The 27,620-nt window shown below is 51.9% G+C and overlaps 2 protein-coding genes across 9 annotated transcripts in view; one reads left to right on the top strand and one right to left on the bottom strand.

The window, feature by feature from the left end:
- Positions 1–904: 904 nt before the first annotated feature.
- Positions 905–27,518, bottom strand: WARS1 (tryptophanyl-tRNA synthetase 1). 7 transcript variants are annotated; one of them, XM_039884220.1, is made up of 12 exons: positions 27,386–27,510; positions 23,266–23,379; positions 22,318–22,490; positions 17,082–17,295; positions 15,961–16,069; positions 13,554–13,673; positions 12,811–12,993; positions 8,751–8,851; positions 7,831–7,943; positions 7,439–7,612; positions 3,269–3,409; positions 905–2,227 (listed from the first exon to the last, which is right to left on the bottom strand). In XM_039884220.1, the coding sequence occupies exons 3-12, from the start codon at positions 22,429–22,431 to the stop codon at positions 2,066–2,068; spliced, it is 1,431 nt and encodes a 476-aa protein (XP_039740154.1). In that variant the 5' UTR covers positions 22,432–22,490; positions 23,266–23,379; positions 27,386–27,510; the 3' UTR covers positions 905–2,065. The 7 variants fall into 7 exon arrangements, with proteins under 7 accessions (XP_039740154.1, XP_039740150.1, XP_039740149.1 ...); XM_039884216.1 differs by having other exon boundaries at positions 23,232–23,379; XM_039884215.1 differs by lacking the exon at positions 27,386–27,510 and adding an exon at positions 26,444–26,634.
- WDR25 (WD repeat domain 25) overlaps positions 27,472–27,620 on the top strand; it is a 121,368-nt gene continuing 121,219 nt past the window's right edge. The window contains exon 1 of one of the 2 annotated variants that reach the window (XM_039884210.1): positions 27,472–27,606. The gene's annotated coding sequence lies outside the window, so the exon portion shown is untranslated. Of the gene's footprint in view, positions 27,616–27,620 lie in introns of both variants that reach the window. The other variant, XM_039884211.1, reaches the window with a different exon arrangement.

Genomic DNA, 27,620 nt, shown 5'->3' on the forward strand with positions numbered 1-27,620 from the left:
AAGGTCACATAGCCGCCACAGCCCCTCCTTTTTTGCGCCCCGATGATCTCCCCTCTGGCTGGTGAACGCTGCTCTGGGGACATCACACATTCCCTCTGCACACTTGTGCCTGGGATGTGGGCGCCAAGGAGCAAGAAGTCACATCAGTTGCCCAGGGCCACAGAGCTGTACCATCCTCTGTGGGCGGCTCCCCTCCACGGGCTGCAGCCAGCCAGGTGCTGGGGGCTGGGGGCTGAGCCGGCAGGAACCGAAGCCAGGAGCTGCAACGCGGACAAGGCCGTGCCGCACCCCTGAGCGCCTCCCAGCAGGGAACCCCCCGTGCCTCGCGTGAAACGTGGTCCCTCTGCGTGCATGGGGACAGGAACACAAAGGCCGGGACAGGCCCGCTCTGTCAGAAACTCGCCGTGTGAGCAGCCACCTTCCCTTCTCCTAAGCCTCAGTTTCCCCATTTGCAAAATGGGGATGAGTGAGCAGAGTGAGGCCGTGGGCACCATTCCGTCTGGGCCTCTGCCCTGGGTCTGAGCTTGTGGCCTGGCTCCCGTCAGTGCGCCCACTGCCTCTGACCACCCACGGCTGGCTCCCACGTCCACGAGGTAAGAGCCCCTGTGTGCGGTCCCCACTGGGTTGCTGGAAACACGAGATAAGGCGTGAGGGCCGGCGCCAGGGAGACCGCAAAGTGCCAGGCAGGCAAGGGCTCCTCCCGGCTGGCTGCTGGGAGCCTGTCTCTCAGCGCCACTGCGCTTCCAGGGCCATGCTCCATCTTACCTACGTCCCCCTACGACCCCAGTGGACTCAAGTGCCACCCACGGAGGGGCTGCAGGTCTCGGCAGCAGGCGCAGCATGGCCCTGGGCCTGAAGTGGGGCCTCTGCGCCTCCTCAGACCCCAGAAACACAGCCACATGGCGGGGCCAAAGGAGTTTTATTTACGCCAACGAGCAACATGAGGGCAGAGCACTCAGGAGTGGACACTGTGCCTCCAGAAAGGACAGATGCTCAGCTCAGGGCCTTCCCTGGTGGTCCTTCCGCTTCCCTGGACTACACAGGGCACACAGTCCAGGGCTGCCATGGACACATGGCTGACAGCCCAGGGGGCTGATGTGCACTTGCTAGCCATGTCCATCTGCCTGGGGCCACGTCCACCCACCTGGGGCCATGGCCACTGCCTGGGACTACGTCCACCCGCCCGGGGCCACGACCACGGCCACCGCCCAGGGCACTGCCCCACGGAAACTTCCACACCAGTCAAGTGTCAGACAAGAGTATCTGTAAAGGCAGCTGCCTCCTCACACGTCTGGCAGAAGCAGAGTGAAGCGGCCCCTGGTTTTCAGGACGCAGTGTCAGGGTTATTGGTGGAAACAAAACATTAGAATGTTCAAGGAAAAGAGTGTGATTTCTGGAGGAGAATCCAAGTGTGGTCTGGAGTTTAAGTAAGTAAACTGGAAAGTTTCTTCCACAAAAGACTCAATTTAATAGGAGTGGCCAACTCTGGCCAATATTCAGGGTTAGAAGCAGCTTTCAAGTTGGGAGAGCTCAGTCAAGGGCACAGCACAGCTTCTGCCTAGCAATTCTTTTTGGGGGGGCACGGGCTGAAATGCATCTTGTGCCCATTAAACTTTCCCACCTCGACTTCCCAAAGCACTTTTGAGTTTTATAATAATGGCGTTTGGATTCTGCATATGCACGTGGAGAGTACAGGTTCTCTGACGAACAGGTCTGAAGAGCGTGTTTGGAACCGTGGGATGCTTTCTGATGCTGTCCTGCTGTGGCCAGAACAGGCCGCCTGGGGGGCACCGCGCCAAAGGTGCCACGTCCTGGGGCTGCTTTCTGGGACAGACTCCGGCGGGACTTTCCTGTCTGACCACGCTGTCAGCCAGCACCCAGTCAGCTGACAGGGTTTCGCCCACAAGACACAGAAGGGATGACGTTACAGGAAGAAAGAGGCACGGGGCTTGCAGACACCGGGCCCAGTGATTACCGCGGGACAGGGCCTGCGTGCAGCGGTGATTCGAATAGGCTGGGGTTATTGGTAAGTCATGTCTCTTCACGTGCAGACACAAGACGAGCGTCACTGGAAGTCGTAGGACAGCTTCCGGGGCGTCATGAACTCCTTCACGATCTCGTCTGTGACCTCCTTGCGCCGGGCCTGGTGCTCTGCGATCAAGGGCTGCAGCACCTCTATGAGCGCCTTCTTGAGCTCGCCGGTGAGCATGGCCCCGCTGCTGTAATCCTGCCAGACCAGAGGACGGGAAAAGGCTCCGGCACCACCCTCCTCGGCAGCAGCCGCCCACCCGCTAGCGCTCGCAAGTACAACTCCCTGTCCCTTAGACTACGCTCTTCTGGAAGACTGGAACCCCGCCCTGCTGCGCAACTGACTAGCATGGTGAGAGGAAGGACAGGGGTGCTGCCCCCCACGCCGTGCGGGCCAGGCCGGAACTCGATACACCGAACAAGCTTCCTGCTCCAGCCTTAGTGGCGTCTATAAAATCTTCGCCGAAGCATTTTCACGTTCTGATCGAAAAGTAATATGTACTCATTGAGCAAACTTAACGAGGTACCCGAAACCCAGAGCAGCGGCAAGGTGAGGCAGAAACGCCTGTAGGCCCGGCACGCAGAAGCCGAGGGCCGCTGTCAACGTTTGGCATAATTTTAGAATTTGTCCTGGTGCATCGTATTTAAACATAGTTGTTCTTTCTGCATTCCGGTGTCACTGACTCTCCCGCCTGCTTAATCGTGCATCCTACAACGACCTGAGCTCCTGCTCCCTGAACCTCCTGCTGCCCTCATTCTGAGCATCTGTGTGGAGCCCTTTCTCATTCAGGATTACTTCCTTGGAAACCATTCCAAGAACTGGAAAACCCGAGGCAAAGGCTGTGACTACTCGGGGCCCTTCACACGGGTGCCGCCAAGGCCTGCGCGGGGAACCCCGGACTCCACTGGGGGAGCCCGGAAGCATCTGGCTCACGATCGTCGCACACACAGCAGCAGCACTTGTGGGGGGACTGTATGAACTCTGACGGTGCTCTAACTCACATTTCTCTGGTGACTAGTAAGACAAAGCCCTTCTGTGTGGCTACTGAACCAACAGCAGTTTGCATTCCCTCTCTCGAGCTATCTGTTCGCGAGGCTTCTTGGCACATGGGCAGAGATACCGTGTCCTACTGGGTTTTGATGCCGCCCAGCTGAGAGCCTGCTCCCGAGGCCGGGCCGGAAGGGAGTCACGACCCCTCTTTGGCCAGAGCCCCGCGGCCCACCTTCCTGATCTGCTCACCTTCCTGATCTGCTCCAGCTTGTCGTCGTCCTCAAGGAAGAAGGTCAGGTACATGAAGGACACGTCCACATCGCAGTTGCCCCCAAACTGCCTGTGCTCCTCGACAGTGTCCCTCCCTCCAGAAAACGCGTGCTTGTTGACCTGCACCAGCAAGGGGACACAGAAAGGTCAAGGGGACACAGAAAGGGCAAGGGGACGCAGACACATCAAGGGGACGCAGAGACGTCAGCAGTGCGCCGCCCTGCAGGTAAATGAGCCCATGGAGGAGGTCCGGCCAGTGCCTGCTTTTGTCCCATCCCATCCTAAGCAGAGGGAGGGTGAGGTGCAGGGTCAGCGGGAGGGGCCCACACACTGCTCCCTCCTGCCAGGCTCGGCCTGAGTCTCGGGGAAGGTGAGGATGAGGGCAGATGGGCCCTGAAGCTCCGCTCCAGGGACAAGAACAGTCAGGAAAGCTGAAACTGGGCAGAAGTGTCCTCGAGTGTTCTCATGGGACAAGCTTCAGAAAGAGGATGAACAGGAACATGAACGAGCCGGCTCAGGGTGCAGATGACTGCGGGGGGAGCGTGCTGTGGCCTGGGGGGCGGGGCTGTAAGTGGAGGACAGGGCAGCGCCCAACCTGGCTGCCGCCTTCTCTCTGTGGAAGAGCCCGGGAGGCACGGGCACAGGGCTGTCGAGGGAAAGCTGGACCCGCGGGAAGCGCGGAGGTGGCGGGCCTGCCGGCGGGGCCTCCTAACTGCACAGAGTCGGCGGCTGTAGGAAGACGGACTCAGCGATCTCTGCACGGCCCGGCCCGGGAGAAATCAGGGCCACAGGAGAGAGAAGGGAGGCCGCCAAGGATACACGGAGTTCCTTCGACGTTCTTCCTCCGTGTGTTTGAGAAGCCTACTATGTACGATGTCACCCTAGCTTTTAAATGCGGAACAGGGTAGGTCGAGTGGTGGCGAAGTGGAGATGTTTAGCAGTCTTCCCAGAAGGCTTCAGGGACAGAATACTAACTGGACACTCTGGGACCGTCTGGGGAGCAGCAGGTGGACACTGGGCACAGGTGAGGTCGGGGACGCCCACCTTCTACTTGCGGGAGCTAAGAAGTGCTGCTGGGGAAGGGGAGACGCCGAGGGGTGCTGGCGGGAGTCGGGGCAGGTGGGCGAGCCGGGGCCGGAGGGAGAAAGACAAATCAAAGTTCACCCTCCTGCTCCTTAACAGAAAGAAGCAAGTCATAAAATAAAACGCATGTGTGTATGCTGCATAACATACGGCGAATACGAGCACGCAGGAGAAGCCCGCCCCGTCCTGGATATCCTGGGTCTGCGCGCCCTCGGGCAGGTGCTGTGTGTCTCCCGGAGTCGCTGGCCGTTTGGCGGCCTGGCCCTCTCAGGTATCTGGCTGGCCAGGCCAGGGCTGGGCCTCAGGGAAGACCCTCCAGTGTGGGAGGATGGAGAGCCTGGAGGACACTCTGGGGCTCCGAGGGGTGGTTTTAAACGCTATCCGAGGGCCCTGAGGCACCTCCCGGCCCTTGTGTGCGGGGAGGAAGAGGAAGTACAAGTCCTCTGCACGCTTCCCAAGATGCACGGGTCCGCCTGCCCCCTGGGCAGACCCTTCGTCCAACAGTGGCACACAGCAGACGTGCCGTGCCATCAATCGTGGCTGTTATGACCTTTACTAATAAGCCCTAATGACCTGGTATTGATGACCTCGGTATTGTTTTCTCCACTTTGTAGGTGAAGAGAATGAGGCCCGGCGTGTCCAGAACCGCTGCATGCGGCAGCGAGTAGCAGAGCCAGGCTGACTCTTCCTGGGACACAGTGGCTAAAGCTGTCCTGGTGCTGGACCTGACCGTTCCTCAGTGACGCTGGGGCCTGACTCACAGGAAGCCAACGGGCGACGGGTTTGGGTTAGCGGGGAGGGCGGTCCTGTGGTGGGGCCTGGAATGCCACTGCCGGGATCCAAGATGACGAAGTGACCGAGCTGCAGCAAGAGCTGCTCTGGGTAATAGGAAACAGGAAAGCGTGCCACGCGGCGATGTCCCCCCCGGGGGACTAGATTCAACCACCAAGCCCCAGGAGCCAGTGAGCTTTGGCAGCTCCAATCCGACGAGATGGCCGAATTGGCCTGCAGGAGCCCCGAGACCCAGGGTGGGGGCAGGCCACTGGTCTGCAGCTGGGGACAGCTGTGGGAGCAGCTCTGGGAGCGGGGTAGTAAAGCAGCCCCGTGACCAGAAAGCGTGAGGAGGTGGTCAGCTGGCAAACTGTGTCATGAACATTTGTCCCAAACGAGGAGATTCCTACTCCCGAGGACTTCCTGTGGGAGGCTCTGACAGTGCCCACGTGACGGCCTGTGGGAGGCCCATTTTGTCCTACCTGCCAAGGAGCTGTTTGACTATTCACTTTTGAACTAAAATCTTAAAATTTGGGCAGCACTTGTCAGTTTACATGTGACCTCACATAAGTCCTGCCTCAAGTCTATGAAAGGGTACAACTGCCCTGACTTCACAAATGATACCAGGACAGCTAAGGTCACTCACTAACAGCAGGTAAGAGGGAAGGCCAGACAATGGGGCTCCCAACTCCAGGCCAGGGGAGGGCCCACACAGCTGTGGACCCAGGTCACGGTCCTGGCCCCACCGCTCCCCGCTGTGCGAGCCCAGGGCAGCTTCCCGGCCCTGAGTCTTGCTTTCCTTACCTACGAAATGGACACAGCCTCCCAGGGTGGCTGTTAGGACTCAGCGAGATAACTGCATGGCAGGGGATCGCACAGCCGTGCCACTGGGTCCCCACAGGGCTACTGCTGGTAATCTCGGGAGGGGGCTGGAGGAGATGCCCCCTCTGGGCTGGTGTGCAGAGTGATTATGGAGTTGAAGATGGGCATGGAGACTGAGAACAGAGACCTGGGCTGACCCTGTCCCGCCCCACGGGCCGCTGGTGACCCTGGTGACTTCTGCAGCCTGTGTGGTTCCTGACCTCACGCTCACTGCTCACCCACCCTGTAGGTTTTTGCTGGCCCCTAAGTGAATGAAAGCCAATAATGACTTCTTTCAAACAAAGCAGAACAAAATGACTTCTCTGCTGGAGGAAACAGGAGCTTTCCCACCTCCTCCCACCTGGTATTCTGGAAGCTTCAGCCAGAGTGAAAGGGAAAGAAAAAGCCGTCTTTACACCGGCCTCCAGCTGAGGGCGGGAGAGCTGGCGGTGGGCAGTTTCTGGAAGAAACTTCAATATTAAGGGTTTCCCCGTTGTCAACCAGAACCTGCTTGGGACTTTCCAGAGGGGTCAGGGGCCTGGCAGTGACGCAGATGTTTGCATTACATGCTTCAGATACAGTTTCCATCACTCCCGCTGTGATGTTCCAACCCGCAAACACACACACACGGTTCCCAGTCAAATGCCAACGGCTTTGTGGGTGGCGTGGGGACTGCACATATGCTGTAGGTTCAGTACCGAGTAACAGAGGTGTGGCCCTGAGGAATAAGGAAGCTCCAGCTAGCTCCTACTTCACGTTTCTCTGGTGACTCGACAAATATTTACTGAGCGCCCGCTGCCTGCTGGGCCAGGCGCGGCACACCGGGGCCGGACAGGACTGTCCCACAGAAGGACATTTATCGATTCCGTGTCTCAGCGAGAGCTCTCTGGGAGAAAAGCGGCCCCTAAGCCCCACACTGGCGGTGGCTGCTCACGGGCCCTAAGCCCCACTGGGTTCCGGCAGCGGGTACTTGGTCAAGCTGGTCATCCCCCCGGGCCTTGTCCTTCGCGTCTGTAAAAGGAACACACCACTCTCTCCCAGTGAGAATGAAAAGGAGAGAGCAAGCAAAGCCTCCGGCCCAGCTCCTGGGATACAACTGGTACTCAGAAATATACTAATTTTTTTTTCTATTGTTTAAGTGTAACTTGAAAAAAAGTTGCCATGACATTGCTTCCAGAACAGAGTGATGGTGAGAAAAGAAGGAAGGAAAGAAAAAGAAAAAAATCTCAAAGTTCTGGTTCAACGAAAGGATGGACACAAACGGAACGAATTCGACCGCTGTCTGGAAACAGGGACAGGCGGCCTCGAGCTAGCAGAGGGCAGTGACCAGTCCTGGACCTCAGTGGCCCTGGGGCAGCGCGATGGCGTGTGTGCGCGTGTGTGTACGCCCGTGCGCGTGCCCGTGCGTGGGGCTCTGCCCGGGGCAGCACTCACCTTGGTCTTGATCTGCTTGGCCGTGTCCGTGAGGAAGATGGAGGAGTTGGGGTCGCTGGCGCTCATTTTGGTCTGGGCCCCCTGCAGGGCGGGGAAGAAGGTCGAGTGCAGCAGGGCTGGTTTGGGGTATCCGATCCTGGGGGCTACGTCCCTCGTCATCCTGAAGTAAGGGTCCTGTGGGGAGAGGGGTGTTTTGAGGGTGGCGGGAAGGAATGCGCCAGCTTGTAGCCCGTGGACGACACCTGGGGGCCTTGGCGGCAGACCCCAACTTCCAGCCAGTTTACAGAATCGACTCTTCACCCTGCTGCCCTCCAAAGCCGCCTTCTCACTGGGGAGCGCAAGGACCCTCCTGTGGCAGCCCAGACCGATGACACCCCGCTCTGCCTCCTGACCTGGTCGATGGCACAGGGGATGAGGCACTGGACATCCGTCTTGTCTTGGAAGATCTGAGGGAAGGAGTTGCTGAAGGAGGGAGCAGCCTGGATGGCGGGAAAGCTGATCTTCCCTGAAAGTGAAGACGACACCTTCACACCCGAGACCAACTCCTGTTCCGTTAATTAACCCAGAGAGAGAGGAACAAAAACAGGCTTTTTTCCCTTTGGAAAAGTAATAATCTCTGCAGAAAACTACAGAAAAGTCAAAGGAAAAAATCTAGAGCCCGATTCACGTCTCTTCCATGTTTCCTCTGCTTCTGCGCACTTCAGCTGTGACCGGTCTAGTTTCGCCCTCGTCTCTTCCCGATGCAGCATTTGACCGTGAGGGTAAACACGTCCCATTCTGTAAACGCACCGCCTGGCACTTCAGCATTCTGTACCCGCTGGGCATTTAGGCTGCCCCTCACTTTTTGATTTTATAAATCATGGTATCTTGATACATAAAACTGTTTTCAACACTTGGGATGCTGTTGTTAACACTGCTGCTGCCATCTGCTTACACCTGCAGAAGTAGGATTTTTGGAACCAAGGGTGTGGACCTGTGGATCACTGTGGACAGGTGGTGCCAGTCTACCCGGCCAGGCCCCTCGGGCCGTGGTACTGGGGTACTTGGGGACAATCAGGCCTACGCTGGAAGCAGGCGTGGGGAGCTGGAAGTCGTCCAGACCCTTCCCTACTTTCTCCTAAGCCTTAAGACGGACGCGTGAGGAGCGGGCAGGCTGGCACCCGGAAGCAGCTGCACACGGCTCAGGAAAGTGGCCGATGGCATCACGCCAGCTCCTACCCTGAGGAAAACCACCTCTGGGTTTGTTATTTAGAGACGAATCGCAAATGTCACCACGTCAGCGACAGCTCAGGCCCAGGGCTGGTCCCCTTACCAATGCAGTCACTGTCCGTGAAGCCGAAAATGCCTTTTGCCTGGTTGAAGGTGACGTGCTTCTGAATCTTCACCACGTTCTTGTAGAAGCTGGGGCTCGCCCTGCGAAGAAAGAATCAACCGCGCCCAGTGGGTGCCTTCTGGGTGGCCTTCCGCTGAGGGCAAAGCGGCAGGTGGTGGAAACCTCGGGGCGACACCACTGGGGACGCTGGCTGGGGACAGAGGTGCCCAACAGCCCTGGCGGGCAAGGACACTCGCCGCAGGCGAAGCGGACACGCCTTTCCCTGTGGAGTGGACCCAAGGGTGTGAACCGGGGTGAAACCAGTGCAAGATGACAAGCAACCCAGGCGAGGGGGACACAGCCAGATTCCGGCGCAGCGGCTAACAGGAAGTGTTAGACCCTGCTGGGGTCAGTGGCTGGACGTGCTGTGCAGCTTCAAGTTGGGGTCCCCAGGGAGTGTTTCTGCTGAGACAGACTGTGTCCATGTTGTGGGAGGCTATTTGCAACTGTTACCAGATGGAGTGTCAGGGCAGAAACCCCCGGGCCCAGGGAGGAGACTGGTCTCCATGCAGCCGGTCCTCCCGCATCTGGCCACCACTGTCCCCTCCACTGTGGGCAGCCATGCTGTCTGAGCAGGATGAGCCCAGCCCTGGCGATGGGGCCCTGTCTCCTGTATGGTGAGGGTTGTGGATGCGAGGTCTGGATCTGTGGCGGCCGTTCCACTGAGGGGACCGGGGACCAGCCTACGGATGAGGCAAACATAGGGAGGGCACCCCCACACCACGGCAGGACCTCAGCTCTGTGGTGTTTGAGCGGCGCTTCTAAAGAAGGCCACGTGACCCTCCATGGAAGACGGGTCCCTTCCTGGCGGCAACATTCATGCTGTGCAGGCTGCAAGGTGAGCATGGGGGCTGCTTCTTCAAGAGGGGCAGGTGTCCCCCAGCACACTGGAGTGCCAGCGCAGGGTGATGCAGCGCCTACACAGCTGACTTCGCCACTGGCGATGAGTCACAGACCTGGCTGCGTCCCAAAAACGATGGCTGAATATCAGTTTGCTCCTGGAGAGACATCTGCAACTCACACTCCCAAGATTCAAAGAACATGTCCCAGGGTAGCTCGCAAAGGTGGCCAGTTACAGGGTCAAAGGCGAGGGAGACTTAGATGGTAACGTTCATTGAGCGCTCACCGTGCCAGGCACTGCTGCAGCCCCTTATACGCAGCACCTCGGTGAGTCGGCATAAACCGCTTGCAGGCACTGCTTCCTGCTGAGCACCGAGGCACCCCGTCCTCTGTCCTCACAGCACTCATCACCTGGTCTATTACCTCTAACCGCCTGGCTCTCCCCGCTGGAAGCTAACGGGACAGCGGCCGGGTAACTGTCTTGCTGGCATCTATCCCAGCAGCAGCCTGGCCCGTAGGAGATGCCCGATAAACATCTGCTGAACAAATGGGCTGGGCCGGTAGGCGGAGAAAAGTTAGCGAACTCACTGCCCAAGTCACACACGGTAAGTGGCGTCAGGACGTGAGCCCCGGCCGGGGACTCTGGGCCCCTCCACTAAACCGCCTCTCACTAGAACCAAACCCCCACTTTGCAGGAAAACGGAGGCTCAGAGAACGTGAGGAACCAAACGACCAGGGGCAGAGCAGGGTCTGGAACGCCAGCTCTGTCTGCCCATCCTGTCTCTCCAGGACGCCTGGCAGGAAGGCCCCTCGAGGTCCAGAAGCAGCGCCAGAAACCTGGACAGGATGGGGCAACGGGAAGCCGAGGCCCTGCCGCCAGCTTCTTCCCCTGGCTACTTCCCTTCCCAAAGAGAGATGGCGCCTGGCTTGTATTTCCAGCTCCCAAAGACCGGGAGGGAGCTTTGCTAAGTCAAAGATGTAGAGTTTGAGTCACATTTCAAATAAGCAAACAAATAAAAAAGTAAAGTACTCATTTAGAAGAAACTCTTAAAGGTGACAGGACATTTGCAAACGGGATTTAAGTTTTAAAAGTCTCTCCTGACCTGCCTTCCTCAAAAGAGATGATAAAGCTCTGGTTTACACATCGCCTGAGTTTTCATCTTTACTCCATGTTTGTAAGGAAGTTCGTTCTTAGCGAGTAAGGATGGGGGATAGGAAGTCAGTTACCATGGAGACAGATTGGGACCCGTGCCACGGACCCTGTGTTCTCTCAGTGTGCTGAAAGCAGGCTGTCCACGTGGTGGTCTCTGCACGGCTACTCCCCCTACAGTGTGCTCCCCGCTCAGTCATCGTCACGGCCCTAATTTATTAGAGGCATTTGCTTCTGCCCCACCACCATCGTGTTCAGTGAGGCAGGGCTTTGTTTTGCCCACGCTGTGCTCTCAGAGCCTAGGGGAGAACCTACCACAGAGGGCATGCTGTGACTTTACTGACCTCCTGGGAGAGGGCCACCCCCCTCACCCAGGACGTGGCCGAGGTGGAGCCTGGGCGCTGGGAACCAGAGAGGCATCTAAACCTGGCTGTGGGAGGGCCGTACCCAGGAAAAGGGGGCTTCATTCTGTGTGGGAATCTGCTGAGCTGGGAGGGGCGAGGTCACGGGGCAGAGGGCATTCCGGGCACAGAAAAGCATGGACAAGAGTGGAAAGTGGAACTACATATTGTCCTGTCTGGATGGAAGTGGCGAGAGAAGCAGGGCCCAAATTATAACGGGGCTGGAATGTTAAGTGGAAAGTGAGAGCTTTATCCTGATGATGATGGATAATAATATCCATAATAATAGTGGATAATAAGGTGTGAGGGGGGAACGAGCAGAGATCTGTGCTTTACAGAGAGGGCTGGCTGGCGGTGGGCGGGAAGGGGCTGCCCAAACGGATGCCAGTGACTGGGCCCCACCAGCGCTGCCTGGCCCTCAAAAGAGCAGCAGAACCCATGATGTGCCTGTAGGTTCAAGCAGTTGAATCGGGTCCTTTTAAGGAATGAAGAGAGAGAAATAAAGTGCCCTGAAAATTATAACGATGGTGACATCCAAGGTCTCATCTAATCCTATTTTATGGACAGACCTGTTGACTCATGGCTACTAAACAGAGGTGCCAGAACTCGAACCCAGGTCTACCTTCCAAGATCATGTTTCTCCAAGAACACCAGGATGCCTCTATGCCCACAAGAAAAGTGATTAAAAAAAAAATCTGAATGGAAGCAACTTGAGTGCCCATCAACAGACGGTTGGATAAAGAAGTTATGGTTCATATATACAATGGACTATTACTCAGCCATAAAAATGAAATCCTACCATTTGCAATGACATGGATGGACCCAGAGGGTGTTATGCTGAGTGAAATAAGTCAGACTTAGAGAAAAACAAATACCACGTGATTTCACTTATATATAGAATATAAGGAACGAAAGAAACAAATTAAATGAAAACAGACACAGATACAGAGGACAATCTGGTGACAGCCAGAAGGGAGGGGGGTTGGGAGGCTGGGAGAAAGAAGTGAAGGGTTGAAGAGGTACAAATTAGTAGTTAAAAAAGTCACAGGGACATAGAGCACCGCATAGGGAATATAGTCAACAGTATTGTAATGGCTGTGTGTACAGCCGGAGGGGAGACAGACTAACTGGGGGATTGTTTCATAAATCGTATAAATGTCTAACTAATGTACTGCATACTTGAAACTAATTTTAAAAAATCTAATATTTTTCTAACATATTCGCGGTATTCATTTGGGATGAAGTTCAAGACCTCAGAAGTTTTAATTCAAGAATTTTCGGAATGAAATATTTTGGCCTATGAAATAGCTGCTTAAAAAACCCAGATTGGGAGGGAATTGTGTAATCAGTGAGTCTTTTCTCTGCGAGGAAAGAGAAAGATACGCCGGTCTGGGCAAACTGACTGTCCTTAGAGAGACACTGCAGTGCAGAGGCACTGCTCTGTCATGAGCTGAGGATGGAGATCGTCATTGGTAAACAAGTCCAGTAAACCAGATCATGACACTCAATAACGAAAAACATTCACCAGACCCGTCAGATTCAGCTGTGGTCAGAGGACGTGACGTCCGTGGCTGCTTATCTAAAAGGCAGACAAGTGTTTTCTCCTCACCCCATGTACTCGAGGTCAGAGAAGATAAAGGTCTTGTTGATGTCAAAGCCACAGGCGATGATGTCCTTGGCGTTCTCCACGGCGTAGCCATAGGCCTGGTCCAGGGTCAGGTCCTTCCACAGGTACTTCTCGTCATCCGTCATCTGGATGACCAAGGGCACGTTAAACACATCCTGCAGCCACCTAAGCGACACAGGGGAGAAGGATGACATCTCATTCTTCCTGCAGAAAACCTCCAGTTTGTATCTGAAAACACAGTTCCTACTAACAATGTGTCAAAACCTCCTTGTCTACAAAATGTCGTGATCTTATCAGGCCGCGAACTTGATTACTGACGAGAGCTACCACCGTGAATTAGCCTAGAGCACCCTGCGTGTCAGCTCTAGGTTGGCTGTTTTACATACTTCGTCTGCAGCCTTCAATGCTTTCCCCTGGCAGGTAGTATAGTCTCATCTTGCAGATGTGGAAACTAAGGTTTGGAGAAGTAACTGTCCGGCGGTCACAGGGGCGGGAAAAAGAAGATGTGAAATAGGCCTGGCTGACCTCTCCATCACCCATGCTCCTCTAAAGTGACACCAGGAACAAACCAAGTGAACAGAGGCCACAAAGGTGCCGATTCCCTGATACTTTGGTTGTTCAGCAGATGTGAGCTAGTCCTGTCTGGTCAGTTCTAGGCTTGGTTTACAATGAACATTTCCGACTCGCTAATAACAGTGAGAGAAGTCGTACGATGCCATACTTACTTTGTGAAAATAAACGGGATGAGGTGACCCAAATGCATGGCTTCGGAAGAGGGGCCCCTGCCCGTGTACAGGTAAAATGGCTTCTTGTTTTCGTAGGCATCAAGAACTTGGTTCATATCTCTAAAGGAAAAAGGAGAAGAGGAAATAGTGTGATTTTTCTGAAGGAAGAAACAAGGCCCTAATGCTCATTTGGAAATGCTGGGACAACATGGATGATAACTGGTTGTCATCCTTGGTGCGTACGTTATAAAATGACAGGGCACGTTGCCTGAAACGGTTCTCCCTGTGATCGTTTTCAAGACGTGAGGCTTGGAGTGACGTGTTTAAAGGTGGATATGGCTGGGTAGCCACTGGAACTTTTGGAATCAACACCGATACACCATCTGCTTTACACTGTCCTGGGGGTGACACCAGGCCGACACTGTACAATCCTTGTACAGGATCACCCAGCCCTGAGACGGGGCAGCCAGGCTGAGGAAACAGCAGGGTTCCACACAGTCCTGGCTTAGAGAGGGGAGTATGAAATGCACCCCGGGGGTTTAGAGGTCAAGCCCCAGCTGAAGAGCTGATATGGGCTCCCTGACCAGACAGGACCAGATGAAGACATCTGGGAATCATTCTGGAATCATCTGCCCTCCCCCAGGCCTGGGGTCCACAGACAGTGCACAGAGGAACCTTCCTGGCTGTGCATCAGACCTGGCCGCTGTCTCTGCACCGCACCTGCCTGGGCCCTTACCAGAGATTCTGATGCACGGGGGTCTGGGGTGATGTCTGGAAATCTGTATTTTTAAAAAGCTTCCCCAGTGACTGTGACATGTGGCAGGGTGTGAAACCACCACTGCGGGGTGTGACTGCTCCTTGTTTCTGGGCGAAGTGTCCCAAAATAAAGAGAAACAGCCACCTTTCCGGAGGTCTGGGTAGGAGAATCCCTTCAACGGGACTCTTCAAGCACCCTCCCCTTCTGCCCAAATCAGGGTTACCTGCGCTCACCTCTGCGCTGACAGGGACCTGGGCATCCTGTTTCTTAGTTGCTTAGTTTTGATTCTCCCCCCCGTAATAAAAACTTAATCTTGGAGGAAAAGGAGTCCGTCTTCGGCTTTCACAACTAACCATATTGAACTTGTATGAGCTTATAGATGACGAAACAGCGCAGCTGCCCCCACTCCCCCAGCCGCTCTCAGTGTCTTTGTAGGAAGCCTGTGCAGGCCTGGGGGCGGGGCACTCAGGGGGGCGGGGACTGGACTGGGACTTAACCAGCCCCCCTTCCTCCACCCCCATCCTGGTCTGAGCTCAGCCCTGTGAGGATTGGCTTCCGGCGTGTGAGGGAGCCCAGCTCGGTCTCCCTCACTGTTTGCCGCTGGACAGTGTGTGCTGTATCTCATCTAAACCCCCACGGAGAACCTTGAAAACATGCGCAGGGAAAGAAGCCAGGCATACATGTATGATTCTATTTATATAAAATGTGCAGAAGCAGCAAATTCATAGACAGAGAAAGCAGATCAGTGGTTGCCAGCAGTGGTGGAGGAGAGGGAGGAATGGGGGGAGACTGCTAATGGATAGGGGTTCTTTTTGGGGTGATGAAAATGTTCAGAAATTTGTGGTGAGGTTTGTACAACCTTGTGAATATACTAAAAACCACTGAATTGTATACTTGAAAAACGTGAATTAAATCTCATTAAGGAAAAAAGCTTCGCTTATGCTCTGCCCAGAAAGAGGGCTGAGTAAGGCCTGGCATTCTCTGCACACAGAATCTGCAGTGCTTGGGCAGACCGCCGACTTGTGACCCGCATGTGCTCTCCCGTAACTGTGGGGCGGGAGCAGAACAGAACCAGCCCACCTCGGACCATAAATCCCTAGGACCATAAAGCCTCCACAGTGGGCCAGCTCCAGCCCGAGGTGACCTGAGGGCGGGAGGGGCAGAGACCCTTTTGGAATCTGTTTTCTGATGTTATCTGCATGGTGTTTATGGTCTAGGGCGGAGCTATTCTGCTCCATGTACTCTGTCAGTTTCTCTTGATATTATTTGTGAGCAAGCCAGTACAATAGCAGGAAGAGGGTACGTAACCTCAGGGAGCCCTCTGCTTATCGCGTGGGAAACGCTGAACTTGGACGTGGGGGCCCCTTTGTTTCTGAGCTATTTAATAATTTACAGCATGTACTCTGGCATGACTCTCATCTGCTATGAACGTAACCTTTGCCTTACGAAGTGGGCAGTTTACAGAGGAAGAAACCAAGGGCCGGAGGGTGCAGGGAAGGGCGTGATCCCACAGCCAGTGACAGCCGGGGCAGAGGTGGATGCTGACTTCTGGTAACTGGCTCTGCTTCCCCCCAGCGCCAGGAAGAGCCCCCTAGTATTTTCGTGAGTTGAAAGAGGGGGATGAGTGGCCCTGGGCGGGGAGCCCCTGACCTGTGTGAGAAGAAGACCCCTCTGCGCAGAAAGCGGTGAGGCCTCTGGCCCGTGGCTCTCTCTATCCGGTTTATCAGCTCCTTGTCAATTTTGCTGCTTCCGAACCGGACTGGAAAACAATTGGAAGAAAGAGGAGATGACTGTCTTAGGTGGTGGGAGGTCTAGGGATCGAGTGTCACCGACACAAGGGGGAACAACTAGTGATCCCGGCGCCACCTTAATGCACCGACCCCCTTCGGGTCACCTGCTCAGGTCTTTTCCCCGAACGCAAAGTCGGTGTCTTTTGTATTAACAAGGCACCAACAAAACAAAAAACAAATTATGGAGTAAAAGCCTGTTTTGTCTGGGATTGGATTGTGATGGGAAACGTCCAGGAGGCAGTCTAGCTAGCATCCTTCACACACACACACTCACACACATTCGCACACACACTCACACTCACACAGGTGCTTATTGCTTAAGGTATAACTTATACACACCGACAACTACACTTTTTAATGTCCTTTAAGTGCTGAACTGGATTAACACCTGTCCTCAAGCGAGTTTTCCCTCGCCGACAGTCTATACTTAAGTCATGGAAAATGGCTGTGACTCAGATAAGAACATTTCAGTTCCGTTTCTTCTTTGGTGATTAGCGATGACCTGAGAGTAAGGGCTTCCTCGAGCAGGAAGCTCCTCGAGGAAGGGCTTGGCAATGATGTGCCCCCTGTGAGCGGTCACCCTCCTTAAGCTGACTCCCAGCTGTTTAGCTCCACAATCAGTTTCACTAGAGGAGAAACGTAGTCTACGACTGACTTGTCACCACTAAGTATGAGAGTTTAAGTGACCGCAAAGATGCCTATTTGAACAGACCTTTCCCAAGTTCGGAACTGCACAAAAAAGAGGAGAGTTCAACTAAGCCGTCTACTATCGGTCATTATTTTGCAGTAAGGTTTATGTTGCTACTTTACTTAAAAATCATCTTTTAGAAATGTAATGCGCCACCAAAAGATTTTAGGATCTACTTTCCTCTTGGCATTTGAAGCTTGACTGGATTTACAATGACTTTGATATCAAAAAATATCAAAGGAGTCACCTCCATGGACTCACTTCTAAAAGTCTGGGCTTCCCCCAGGACGTACCAATGAGCTTGTCATAGTCAATGCCTTTTGCACTGCTCGTCTGTACCGTCCATGGGTCCACGAAGTCCTCTCCGGCTTCCGTGGCATCTGGACCACCATCGCCCCTCGGTGCTGGGTTCCCTGGAGGGCAGTCGGCCTTGTAATCCTCCCCCACGGCAGCTTTGTAGCTCATTTTTAATGACAACAGCATCTGTACTGCAGAATCGATTTCGTCCTGAACGCAGGAAACAGGGTGAAGGGTGAACATATTAACATGGCTGCCATGTGCTGAATGTTACTGCTGCTGCGCGGCAGGCCTTATGGTAAATACTTTCACACACGTTGGTTATTCTCAATCGCAACCCTACCAGGCAGGCATCACCGTCCTGTCCTTTTCCAGCTGAAGAATCTTGTGACTCAGGGAGGTGAAGGAGGTTGCCCATGGGCACACCGGAAGTCATGGGCCTGAATGTATTTTAGTTTTATCTGTTGTTCTAATGCTATGGCTTACCACCAAACACTATGGGATAAATACAGTGACACAAAATAAACACTGTTGTTTATGACACAGTGACTAAGCGAGACTTCTCAAACAGCACTGGCGCCAGAGACCACGCGTGACAAGCTCCCTACTCGACTACACTGAGCCTGCACTGAACTTGCTGCTGTGTTCCACACAGGTTGAGATGAATACTCACGTAAACGCAGACAACCACGCCACCGAGGAGAGTAACCAACTCAAACAGACATCATGAAAACAGATAAAGGCAAGGAAAAACTATGGGCTTTCAAGTCAGAAATGGAGAAGGGATTCAGGGCAAACAGCTGCACTCCTGCATTTAGGAGTCTTACCAAACTGCCCGAAGTGTTTGCATATTTATTGTTTTAAAGTAAGCGTAAGAAACACTAATGTAAACCGTATCCTCGGGAACTCCTGTAATCTATCAAAGACCTCCTCTTCCGGGAGCCCACATGAGGCACCCCGGAAGCCTGGCATTTAAAAGAGGCCAAATTAAGCAGATTAGTCACGCTGTGCTCTGAAGCTCTACTCCCTCCGGTAATTGGCCTGGCTGGACCAGATCACAAACAAAGAACATCCACAGTCCAGTGTGCTCGCCAAGCGAAATACAAACATGTCCATTTAGAATTTTTACACAACGTGGTATAAACTGGGCTTTCCGGTAGATGCCACGCCAACACCGCTCCACCAGGTATGGTACCTGGGCCACATAGGACTGTTCTTGCAAGGTGATTCTGCAGACACAGATTTGTGTTTCAAACTTTGAAGCGATCTGGGATTCATTTAAACACGTCAGAGTTGTGTAACCGGTAACCCCATGAATACACCTCACACAAGATAGGATGTCTGTCCAGCTACGTAGCTACGTAGGGATGTCTTACTCACCTCACTTCTGCATCGCCTAGGCTCAGTGCTTGCAACAAAACAAACGTTCAGCAAGCACGATCTATCCAATCACCTGAGGGAAGAATTACCCTGCTCTGAAGCACAGCGCAGTCAAGACGCTTTGATCACTGCCTGCGATGACGCTTCCTGCTCAAAATTATCTAACTGTGGCTGCAGTGAGGTGGCTCTGCACAAGTCGAACATTTAACCAGTGGCCCTGCTCGAAGACGGTCTGGAGTCTTGAAGCAGACAAGCAGGCTCACGCTGTCTAGTCTGTGTACTCAGTGCAACGTGGACCAGAACGCTAAAAACAGAATTGAAAACCTGATGCTCTGAGAAAAGCCAGACAGAAAAGACTAAAATCCATGATTATATATTATATGAAGAGGTCAGGCTGGAGGCCTCCCTTGGGAGGATAGAGGCCGTGACTGAAGGGGCCTGAGGGTGGCTTCCAGGTGCTGCCATGCTCTTCCTCCGTTTGGGTGCTGGTTACACAGGTGTGGATATTTTTGTGACAATTCAGGGAGCTGTCTGCTGATGCTCCGTATTATGAATATGAATAAAATATATTCATTTTCTGAATGAATATTTCAATTTAAAAAGTTTACTTAAATGAAAAGGAGAAGGCTCTGCTTTCTCTCTTAACCCCATGACCCAGTCACTTCTTGAGTCCTGCTCGAGCTGTACACACCGTCAGCCACTGTTTCCTGTCAGAGTGCCCAGACTCTGACCGGTTCCCCAGGAGACTCCCTGCATCCGTGGGCAATTGTTTCTTGTAGCAGTGGGTCTCATTCCCGCAGCACACGCAGCAGAGGAGAACGCGGAGGACCACGGCCCAGAGAGGACGTGGAGATGCCGGGTGAAAGCCCAAGGCGCCCTCACTGACTGGTGTTTCAAAGTGGCTCAACTATCTCGTTTAAAGTGAATTTCTAAAACACCAGGTGCTTCTATTATAATACATTCCAGGGTGAGATAACTCTGAATGTCATCGTTTCACTCTGGACTCATAGTCCAACCTCTGATCTCTCTTGTCGAGTGCCAGCTGACGAAGCATTCGTCAAAGACCACGCTTGGAAGTTACTCTAAATCCTGTTAAGTATTGCTTGTTTGCTAAAATAATGAACATGACCTGAGTCACTAAGAATTACTAGTAAAAATATTTACTAAATGTTATTCAAATTTAATGTTAAATGGACAAAACTATCATTGTCAAATTCCCAGAACGGGTTTATAGAGTAAATAATCAACACCTGGGTCCTTATTTTAGAGTTTTAGGTTCTTTTAAAACAACATCTCACCCACCAAGCCCTAGCCGGTGTGTAAACCTCTTTCTGTGAATAATCAACTCTCCTTTTCGGCATGGCTTTCTTTCAGGACTCTTTTTTTTTAATGTAATGGTTTATTTGGGGTCCAAAGAGTCGAAATAAACTACTAGGGTGAGTGTGAGGACCTAGGAAGAGATTTTTGAAAAGAAGACAACAGGGGTTGGAGGTGATGGCTGAGGAGGTCACGGAGATGGAGCTGCCAGGCGACCCCGGGGCGGAGGCATCCCAGAACGAAAGGGAGTGCTTGTGTGGCAGCTGATGACGCAGACTGCGTGGATTGCACTTCTGAGACCCACTGCAACGACGGCAAAGGGACCTTCGAATAAGGGGGAATCCCGCGAGGACAAAGGGGACAGGAAGAGGACGCCAGCAACAAGATTTCAGGAGCTGGAAAGCTGAGGGGTGACTGGTAACAGACTGAGCACGTGGGAACAAATGCTCGGGTGTCGTGGAAGTACTGGGCAGCGACTGGACCTACGCTGCTGCGGAATCCCCAGTAGGTTTGGGCATTAGCAGCTCCAGGTACTTAGAGAAGTGAGGGGGAAAGTGGGTTATAAAAGCAGAACACTGGTTGAAAGTTTAAAGAGCAGTTATTCAGCTCTGTACTCCAGGCTCCCCGCCCAGCTGAGTGAGCGCCACCCTGTCCTCCATCCAGAGGTTTAGTGTCTCTAGAGAAGAAGAGTTGAAAGTGTCCAGCCCGGGGGCACTCTGCACAGGGGGATAGTGCACTGAGAACACAAAGCTTCCGTGAAGGGTCACACAGCCCAGCAAGTCTGCCCCACTCAACCGCACGACGCTGGCAGCCAGACCTGTACCCTCCTCTGGGCACCACACTGGAGAAGCCCCCTCTGGGACTTTACTAACCTTGAGGAAGAGATCTAAAGACCCCGACACTGCAGATTTCCCAGCAAAATGGTGCAGTCTGGCCATTGTCCAGGGAAGGGAAACCAATACTGATAAGCTCCTCCCACACGCGCAGAGCTCCCAACTAGCTTTCTGTGCTGCCCTCTAAAACATGAGTGGGCAGCCAAGTGCCACCGAACACCTGAAGATTGCCTCTACTATGAAAGGCAGAAGGAAAAAAGTTAACTTGGACGAAATCCAGTTTATAAAAGGGGCAAAGAACATCAGGAAAACGATCGAGCTCTCAGAGATAAAAGGATGCTGAACTACAAAATAAGAACCGGGTGATATGAAGAAAGGAAGTCAGAGATCAAATGAACTCTCGGAAATTAAAAACGATAGGATAACTGATAACCATAGCAGAGGTAGAAGTCAAGGAAATATACCTGAAAGAACCAGAAGAAAAATAAATAACGAAAAAATGAAACAATAAGATCAGAGGACCAGTCTGTCAATTTAAAAAATCTGTAAACAGGGAACACAGAAGAGATGAAAGAAATAATATAATTTCTGAGAATTAAAGGTCGTGGATTTCTAGTTTGAAAGGAGCACTGAGCACTCATCCCAAGAAATTTCAAAACACCGGAACAGAGAGAAGACCCTGCGGACGTCCAGAGGGGAACACAAAGGCAGGGCGGGATCCGGCTCGTCACAGCGAGCCTGGGAGCGAGGGCTGCAGAACGCTGGGGGCAGGTCACCTCCGCTTTGGGATTCCATATCTAGCCTAGTTGCCAAATATCAGGGAAAATAAAGATAACCTTCAGACCTCGCAAAATCCTCCCAAATTATCTCCTTGGCAATGATTTTTTCAGAAACCACTGAAGGGTGTGGTCTGCTAAAGGAGTACACGGAGGAGCAGGACACGGGCTCGGGAGACGGGGACGCAGAGGCGAGCGGGGCCCGGGCAGCGGGGCAGAGAAGGTCCTGGGACAGGCGGCGTGGGAGGCGGGGCACCGGTCCAGAGCGAAGCAGGTGGAAGGTCCCAGGCGAGACCTCGTCCAGACAAATGCACAGACTGGGTGATGTGAGCACCTCCTGGGGGAAAGCTTGGAGAGCCATTGTCATTGGTACATAAAAAGGCCAAACGAAAAGAAATTAAGATAAATACGGACTCCAGAAACACGAAAATTGGGCAGGAAAAGAAAGCACTCATACTATACTCAATGGGTCAAGTGTCAGTAGTGTTCACATGGTCACAATAACTTCAACACTCATATGGACAGGACAAAGGTGACAGGTATCGGGAGACTGGAGGGGAGGGAAGTGTTTATGAAAGTGCCTCACCTTGCACAGTAAAAGCCTCGAATTTGAGAATCAACAAGGAACAATATAGTAAGAGTAATTTTTAGAGACATAGGGGTAGATATCAAGAGTCAGCTAAAAGAACTGAAAACGGCTGTTTCTGGGAGCAGGACACGGGGAGGGGTGGTGTGGACGGCGGTGGCATTTCCGTGGCTTTTCTTTCGACCCCAAACATCAGTAACGTGGACAAGGGAGAAAACAAACGTAAGATTACGGCCTAGATGTGTCAGTTACTAGGGCAGTCCGCTTCGGGGCGACACTACCCGACAGACGCGGCAGGGTGCAGGGATGCGCGCGTGGCGACCGCAGCGCGACCACACACCTTCAACGCCTTCCCGGCCTTGAGGGCTCTCACGCGCTCCCCCTGAGCGGCTATGCTGTTGAACAGCTCCAGCGGGGACGCACAGCCCTGCTCGAGCTTGGGCACGTCCGCCATCTTCCAGGACCTAGGCTTCCGGCTGGGCGCTGGAAGGGGTGCTCAGTGGTTCAGACCAACTGTGGGAGAGAAGAGAGAGGGAGAGAGAGGTTAACAAACACGGCAGCCGATTTTCCTTCCCTGCATCTAGTCCTTCTTTCCCAAAAGGTTGGAGGTTATAATAAAAAACATGGATCAAGCAACATTAATAAAAATAAAAGCAGAAATTTGGGGCCATAAAAAAGGAGAAAAGAGGAATGACACAAATCAAAGATGAGGACTAAGGAACTGCTCGGATTTATAGGCTTAAGGACTGCAAAGGAGGCCCCTGCAAACCAAGGCCAAGTGCGCGTCTGCTCATGTGCCCCTGTGCCTTGTCCGGGGCCCGGGGCATAAGAGGTGCGTTAATAACTCTTAGGTTCACCACGACTAAACACAATTGGCAAATTGCTATTTACTCTTTCACTGCGTTGGGGATGAATTTCTAGTTGTTTGCTGCTATAACCAACAGAGCGCTTAACAAAGGGCTTCCTCGGCTGGCCAGCTGCTCTGTCCCCAGACAAGCAAGGTCTGGGGTGTAGGTGGGGCCTTACCCATCTGGGTTGCAAAAGAGGTAGGAACTATATACAGCCTGTCCATGGAACAGACTCCCTTATTTATCTGTTTGTTTACTTACTTACTTTCTTATTACAGCAGAAGAGTAGCTTTATTAGAAGCAATGGTACACTTCACGTACTATGTAGAAGTGGGGCTGAGCAAGAGAAGCGTGGCTCAAAGGCCATGCTTCCTTATTTAACCGCAACCCTTTGACAGGTACCTACCTGTACCTTCTATTAGTCAATATTTGTTATTAACCTTGAAGAGGGGGCACAGGGCAGGCCACCTGATGCTGCCTCGGGGCAAAGTCTGGCCACAACTGGTCCCCTCTTGGGTCAGTCACTTCCCCTTTCTGAGTGTCAGCTTCCCCATCTGTAAAGAGATGCCATCAGGAACCTACCTCAAGGGCTGTTATGAGAAATGAGAAAGAGCGACATGGTAGCATTTTGTAAACTGTAAAGCAAGAAATTGACCCATTACGAGTATTGGTGATGATTCTAGAGCTGGCTGAAGTCCAGTTCCACCTAGAACTGGCTGCCACACCTCGAATGAGGACGACAGTGACAATGTCGTAGCATCAATTCTGTACCTGGAATTGCTCAAAGCATCTTATATGTATCAATTCACTTAAGCCTTACCGAAATCCTGTGAGATAGATTTGTTAGCTCCATTTCACAGATGAGTAAATCGAGACACAGACAGGTTTAAAAACTTGCCCAAGATAACACAGCGAGTGGTAGAGATGGGATGTAAACTCGAGCAGTTTGACCGTAGAGCCTACACCCTCAATCATTATCCTCTGGGTTGCTTAACTGTAATAAGCCTCAGCCTCTCAACGGTAAAGTGGGAATAACCATAACAACACTAACTTGCAGGACTAGTGAATGGATTAAGTGCAATAAGGCAGGTAAGTTAACAGTCTAGCGAGGCATCAGCCCCAAGTTAGAAGTTTAATGAATGACTATTTTGTTTCTTTCTGTTTAAATTTTTTTTCTAGTACTTCCATGAACCAAACATGCAAATTGAGAGCTAATTTATTTTTATTTATCCACTTTAAATATTTGTTTAAAAAGCATGTAAATTTCAAAAAAAAAAAAAAAAAAACAAAAAACCAAACCAAAAACCAAAAAACAAAACAAAACCAAAAAACAAAAAAAAACCACACACACAAAAAAAAACCACCAAGAAAACAATGCCAAAAACCATTCTTTACACAAGTCAAAGAAACCATAATATGAAACTAGGATAGTACAGCTGCCAGTTTCTCTCCCTTCCTTGCTGGGAACCACCTCGATTCCCAGAAAGAGAAGTTTGGTGAAATCACTTAGATGACAAGTTCAGCTTAGGGAAGCTGGTTAAAAAAAAAAAAAGTATGTGGAAGAACGTTCTGACTAGCACTGGAGAGGAAGAACACTTGGGCCCATATCAAATGACGCTTAAAGTTATGAAAATTCTGGCGACAAATGATCAAGTATCATGTCCGGATACTTTACACATGATCCTGAATTTTCCCAACTTTCAAAGCTAGATGTTACAGTTTAGTAAGTTCTCACTTAACGTCATAGGTAGGTTCTGCGAAACGACGCATAACAAAGCCAATTTTACCATAGGGTAATTGATATAAACAAGGGTGAAGTTCCTATAGCATCTCACCAACATTATCAGTAAAGTTCTGAAGTCTGTGAGTAAGGCCAAAATCAAGTACAGATCAATATTACCCTTAAAAATTCCTAGGGAAAATGCCAGGTAGAATGACTGGGTGACGCCTGGACAGCCAATCTCCCCCTGCGAGGGAGCAGATAACTATAGATGATCGACCAGACAAACTGGGCCTGCATTTGGGGTCCATGTTGTAGGGAAAAACATGTATTTTTAAATATCAAAATCCCATTGAAGAGGCACATGGGAACCAATTCTAATTGAGGGAACAGATGAGGTCTCTTTGTGATCACATGCAGACGTTCGCTGAGTGAGAATCACCCATGCTATAAATTGTGTGTGTGTGTGTGTGTGTGCGCACGCGCATGCATGATGCAACTTGAGTGAGTACGCCAGCAATGATCAGAGACAAGGAGAACAGAACTATCACTTCTCTTATTTCATGAACTCATCCATTTATCTACTTTTCTCCTATCTAGGCAACATCCTCCTTTATTTGTTAACTTTTAGAATTAAGTGTAACTTCAGAGGTTTTTTAACCCAGAGTTCAGAACCTCCGGAATGATAGCACGAGTTTGAAAGCAATTGACATGTCCCTGGTTCTAAGCAGAGTACCCAGGTTTCATTACTTTTTCAAAGGAGTCTGACATGCCAAAAGGCTAAGGACCATGGTCTTAAGTGTCGACGGCATAAACTGAAAATGGATTTCCTTGAATCTCTGTCAAGGAAAGCTGCTTTATCTATTTAACAAATACTATAATCTAAAAGAAATGCAGCTATAATCTGTGAATTCATCTATCATCTCCTCTGGAAAAAAAGACTGGGAACGTGAAGACCCAAATGGCATACTCCCCAGCAGATCACAGCACACCTTAAAGAGAAAGCTACAGGCTATTAAAAATTAACTCTCATTTCCTCTTTTTAAAGAACTTGAACCTTATGCTCATTTTGAAAGGTTCCATTGTTCTGGGGGAACAAAAGAGGCACATGAAATCGGGTTTTGGGATGAAAGAAGAATTAAAGAATTGTACAACAGAATGTGACAATGACCTTGGCTGTACTAAAATCACTTCGCATAAGATTAGGATATACCAGAATCTGCAATTCAGGGGAAGGATGGCATTAAGACAGCCAATTTTGGAGCAGCTGGGAACAGCTGGGAAGGTGACCCAGGAGTTTCTGGGTGCCTGAAATACCACCAGGAGATGCGATACCATCCTTCACATCCTGGCCCCAGAGTGTGGGTGACAATGGCTTTGGACTGTCAAGTTCCCAGAGGACAAGACGAAGACTTCTTTAGAGTAAGGAGTTCTTGAATATTTCCAACCTTGGACCAGATTATGTTCACGTGTTCTTTTGTAAACGCTGAGAGGAAAGGTTATTTTCCCCTCCGAGTAATAAAATGAACATTACCTTAAAAGGCAAAAAAGATATTAATTGATATGAGCCAGTCATAATTAAGATACTGTTGAGCATCACAATTAGCATGCTAATGTTTGGATGCTGATTCTTTAAGGAAGTCTTGTCCGTGAAAAATATGACAGCCAACATGAAGGTGCTAAAAGTCAATCTATGAATTCAGTCAGGCAACTGCTCACCCAGTATCTCTAATTCCTACGGAAGCAGTAAATCACCTGAATTTTGGGTTAGTGGGATGAAATGAAAGGTACAAGACCTTAATTCTAAGAGAGACAACTCCTCATTCTCTAAACCAAGGTAAGAGGCTGGTAAAAATCCTAATAAGCTCCAAGCCTAACAAAAGATTGGCAATACATACCTGGGCTGTGGGAGACCCTTCAGAGATGGCCACTGGAGGAGCTGAGACTGCCCTGTGCAGCAAGGATCTCCTTTTATAGTCTTTTCCCTTTTTCTTTCAGTTTCCTTTTAAATAAAGGCTCTTCTCTTTTCTTCCTGTTTACGCTACCCTTCAGCTATTTGCAGTAGGGGTTTCTTAGAAATCGCCCAGTTTCTCACAAACACTTAAGCCTTTTCCCAACATCCCTAATGAGACGGTCCAATCAGGGGAGGGTTGGATGAGGGGGGCCAGTGGAGACCAATGAAACTGTATTGTGGATCGAACTATTAGCTGGTCATTGCATCAGCCACTCCATATCCCAGGTTGGCCTCCATATGACCTCCCCGACCTCTTCCTGTTCCACACCCTAGGCATCAGTATGAGCAACAGCGCCAGCACAGCCGTGGGAGAGGAAAGGCGGGCTGTAAATTTTCTGCGGCTATTGTGTACCGAGGGGGCGCGGCGCAGTGGACAGATCAGGAATTCTGGGGGCAGGCAGACCTGGATTTCAATTCCAGCTTGGGCATTTTCTTGTTTCAAGACCTTGAGCAAATCAGATTACCTCTCTGCTTCATCCTCGGTTTCCTCATCTGTGAGATGGGAATAAAGGAGCCTAACTTTACCGCAGAGGAAACTAAGTGCGTGCTATAGGCAAAGCTCCTAGGCAGACACTCGAGGAAAGGGAAGAGGTGGGAGACGATGAAAGGCCGGCGCCGGCGGGAGGGGGCGATAGGTGGGGTCGGCCGCGCGCGGAGGATGAGTGCGAGGAGCCGGGTGCAGCCTCCGCCTCCCTCTTGGCGTCAGAACCCGGCAGGCAGCGAGCCGGGCTCTGAGAAGGATACTGGGAACCCCGGAGCGAAGGTGGCACCGGGAGGGTCCGGTCACCGGGCACCGCCCCTCTCCGTCCCCCATCCCCTCACTCACCCGCCCATGTGGGCCTGTCAGCTCTGCCGGCTGGCCTCCCGGGCGTCCGTGGAAACGCCGTCCGGCTGGAGCAACTTCCGGCTCGGGTGCGGCCTCATTGGCTGTGCGCACGGGACGGGACGGAGGCCACTGCTGATTGGTTGGCGGCCCCAGCGCCGGCGGAACGCGACTGGGAGGCGGAGTGCACGTCGGACTTGCTCGGGCAGGACGGATCGCTTCCGGTGCGTGCGGTGAG

Source organism: Pteropus medius, unplaced genomic scaffold (assembly GCF_902729225.1).
Source record: "Pteropus medius unplaced genomic scaffold, Ma_sr-lr_union100, whole genome shotgun sequence".
Classification (NCBI taxonomy): domain Eukaryota; kingdom Metazoa; phylum Chordata; class Mammalia; order Chiroptera; family Pteropodidae; genus Pteropus; species Pteropus medius.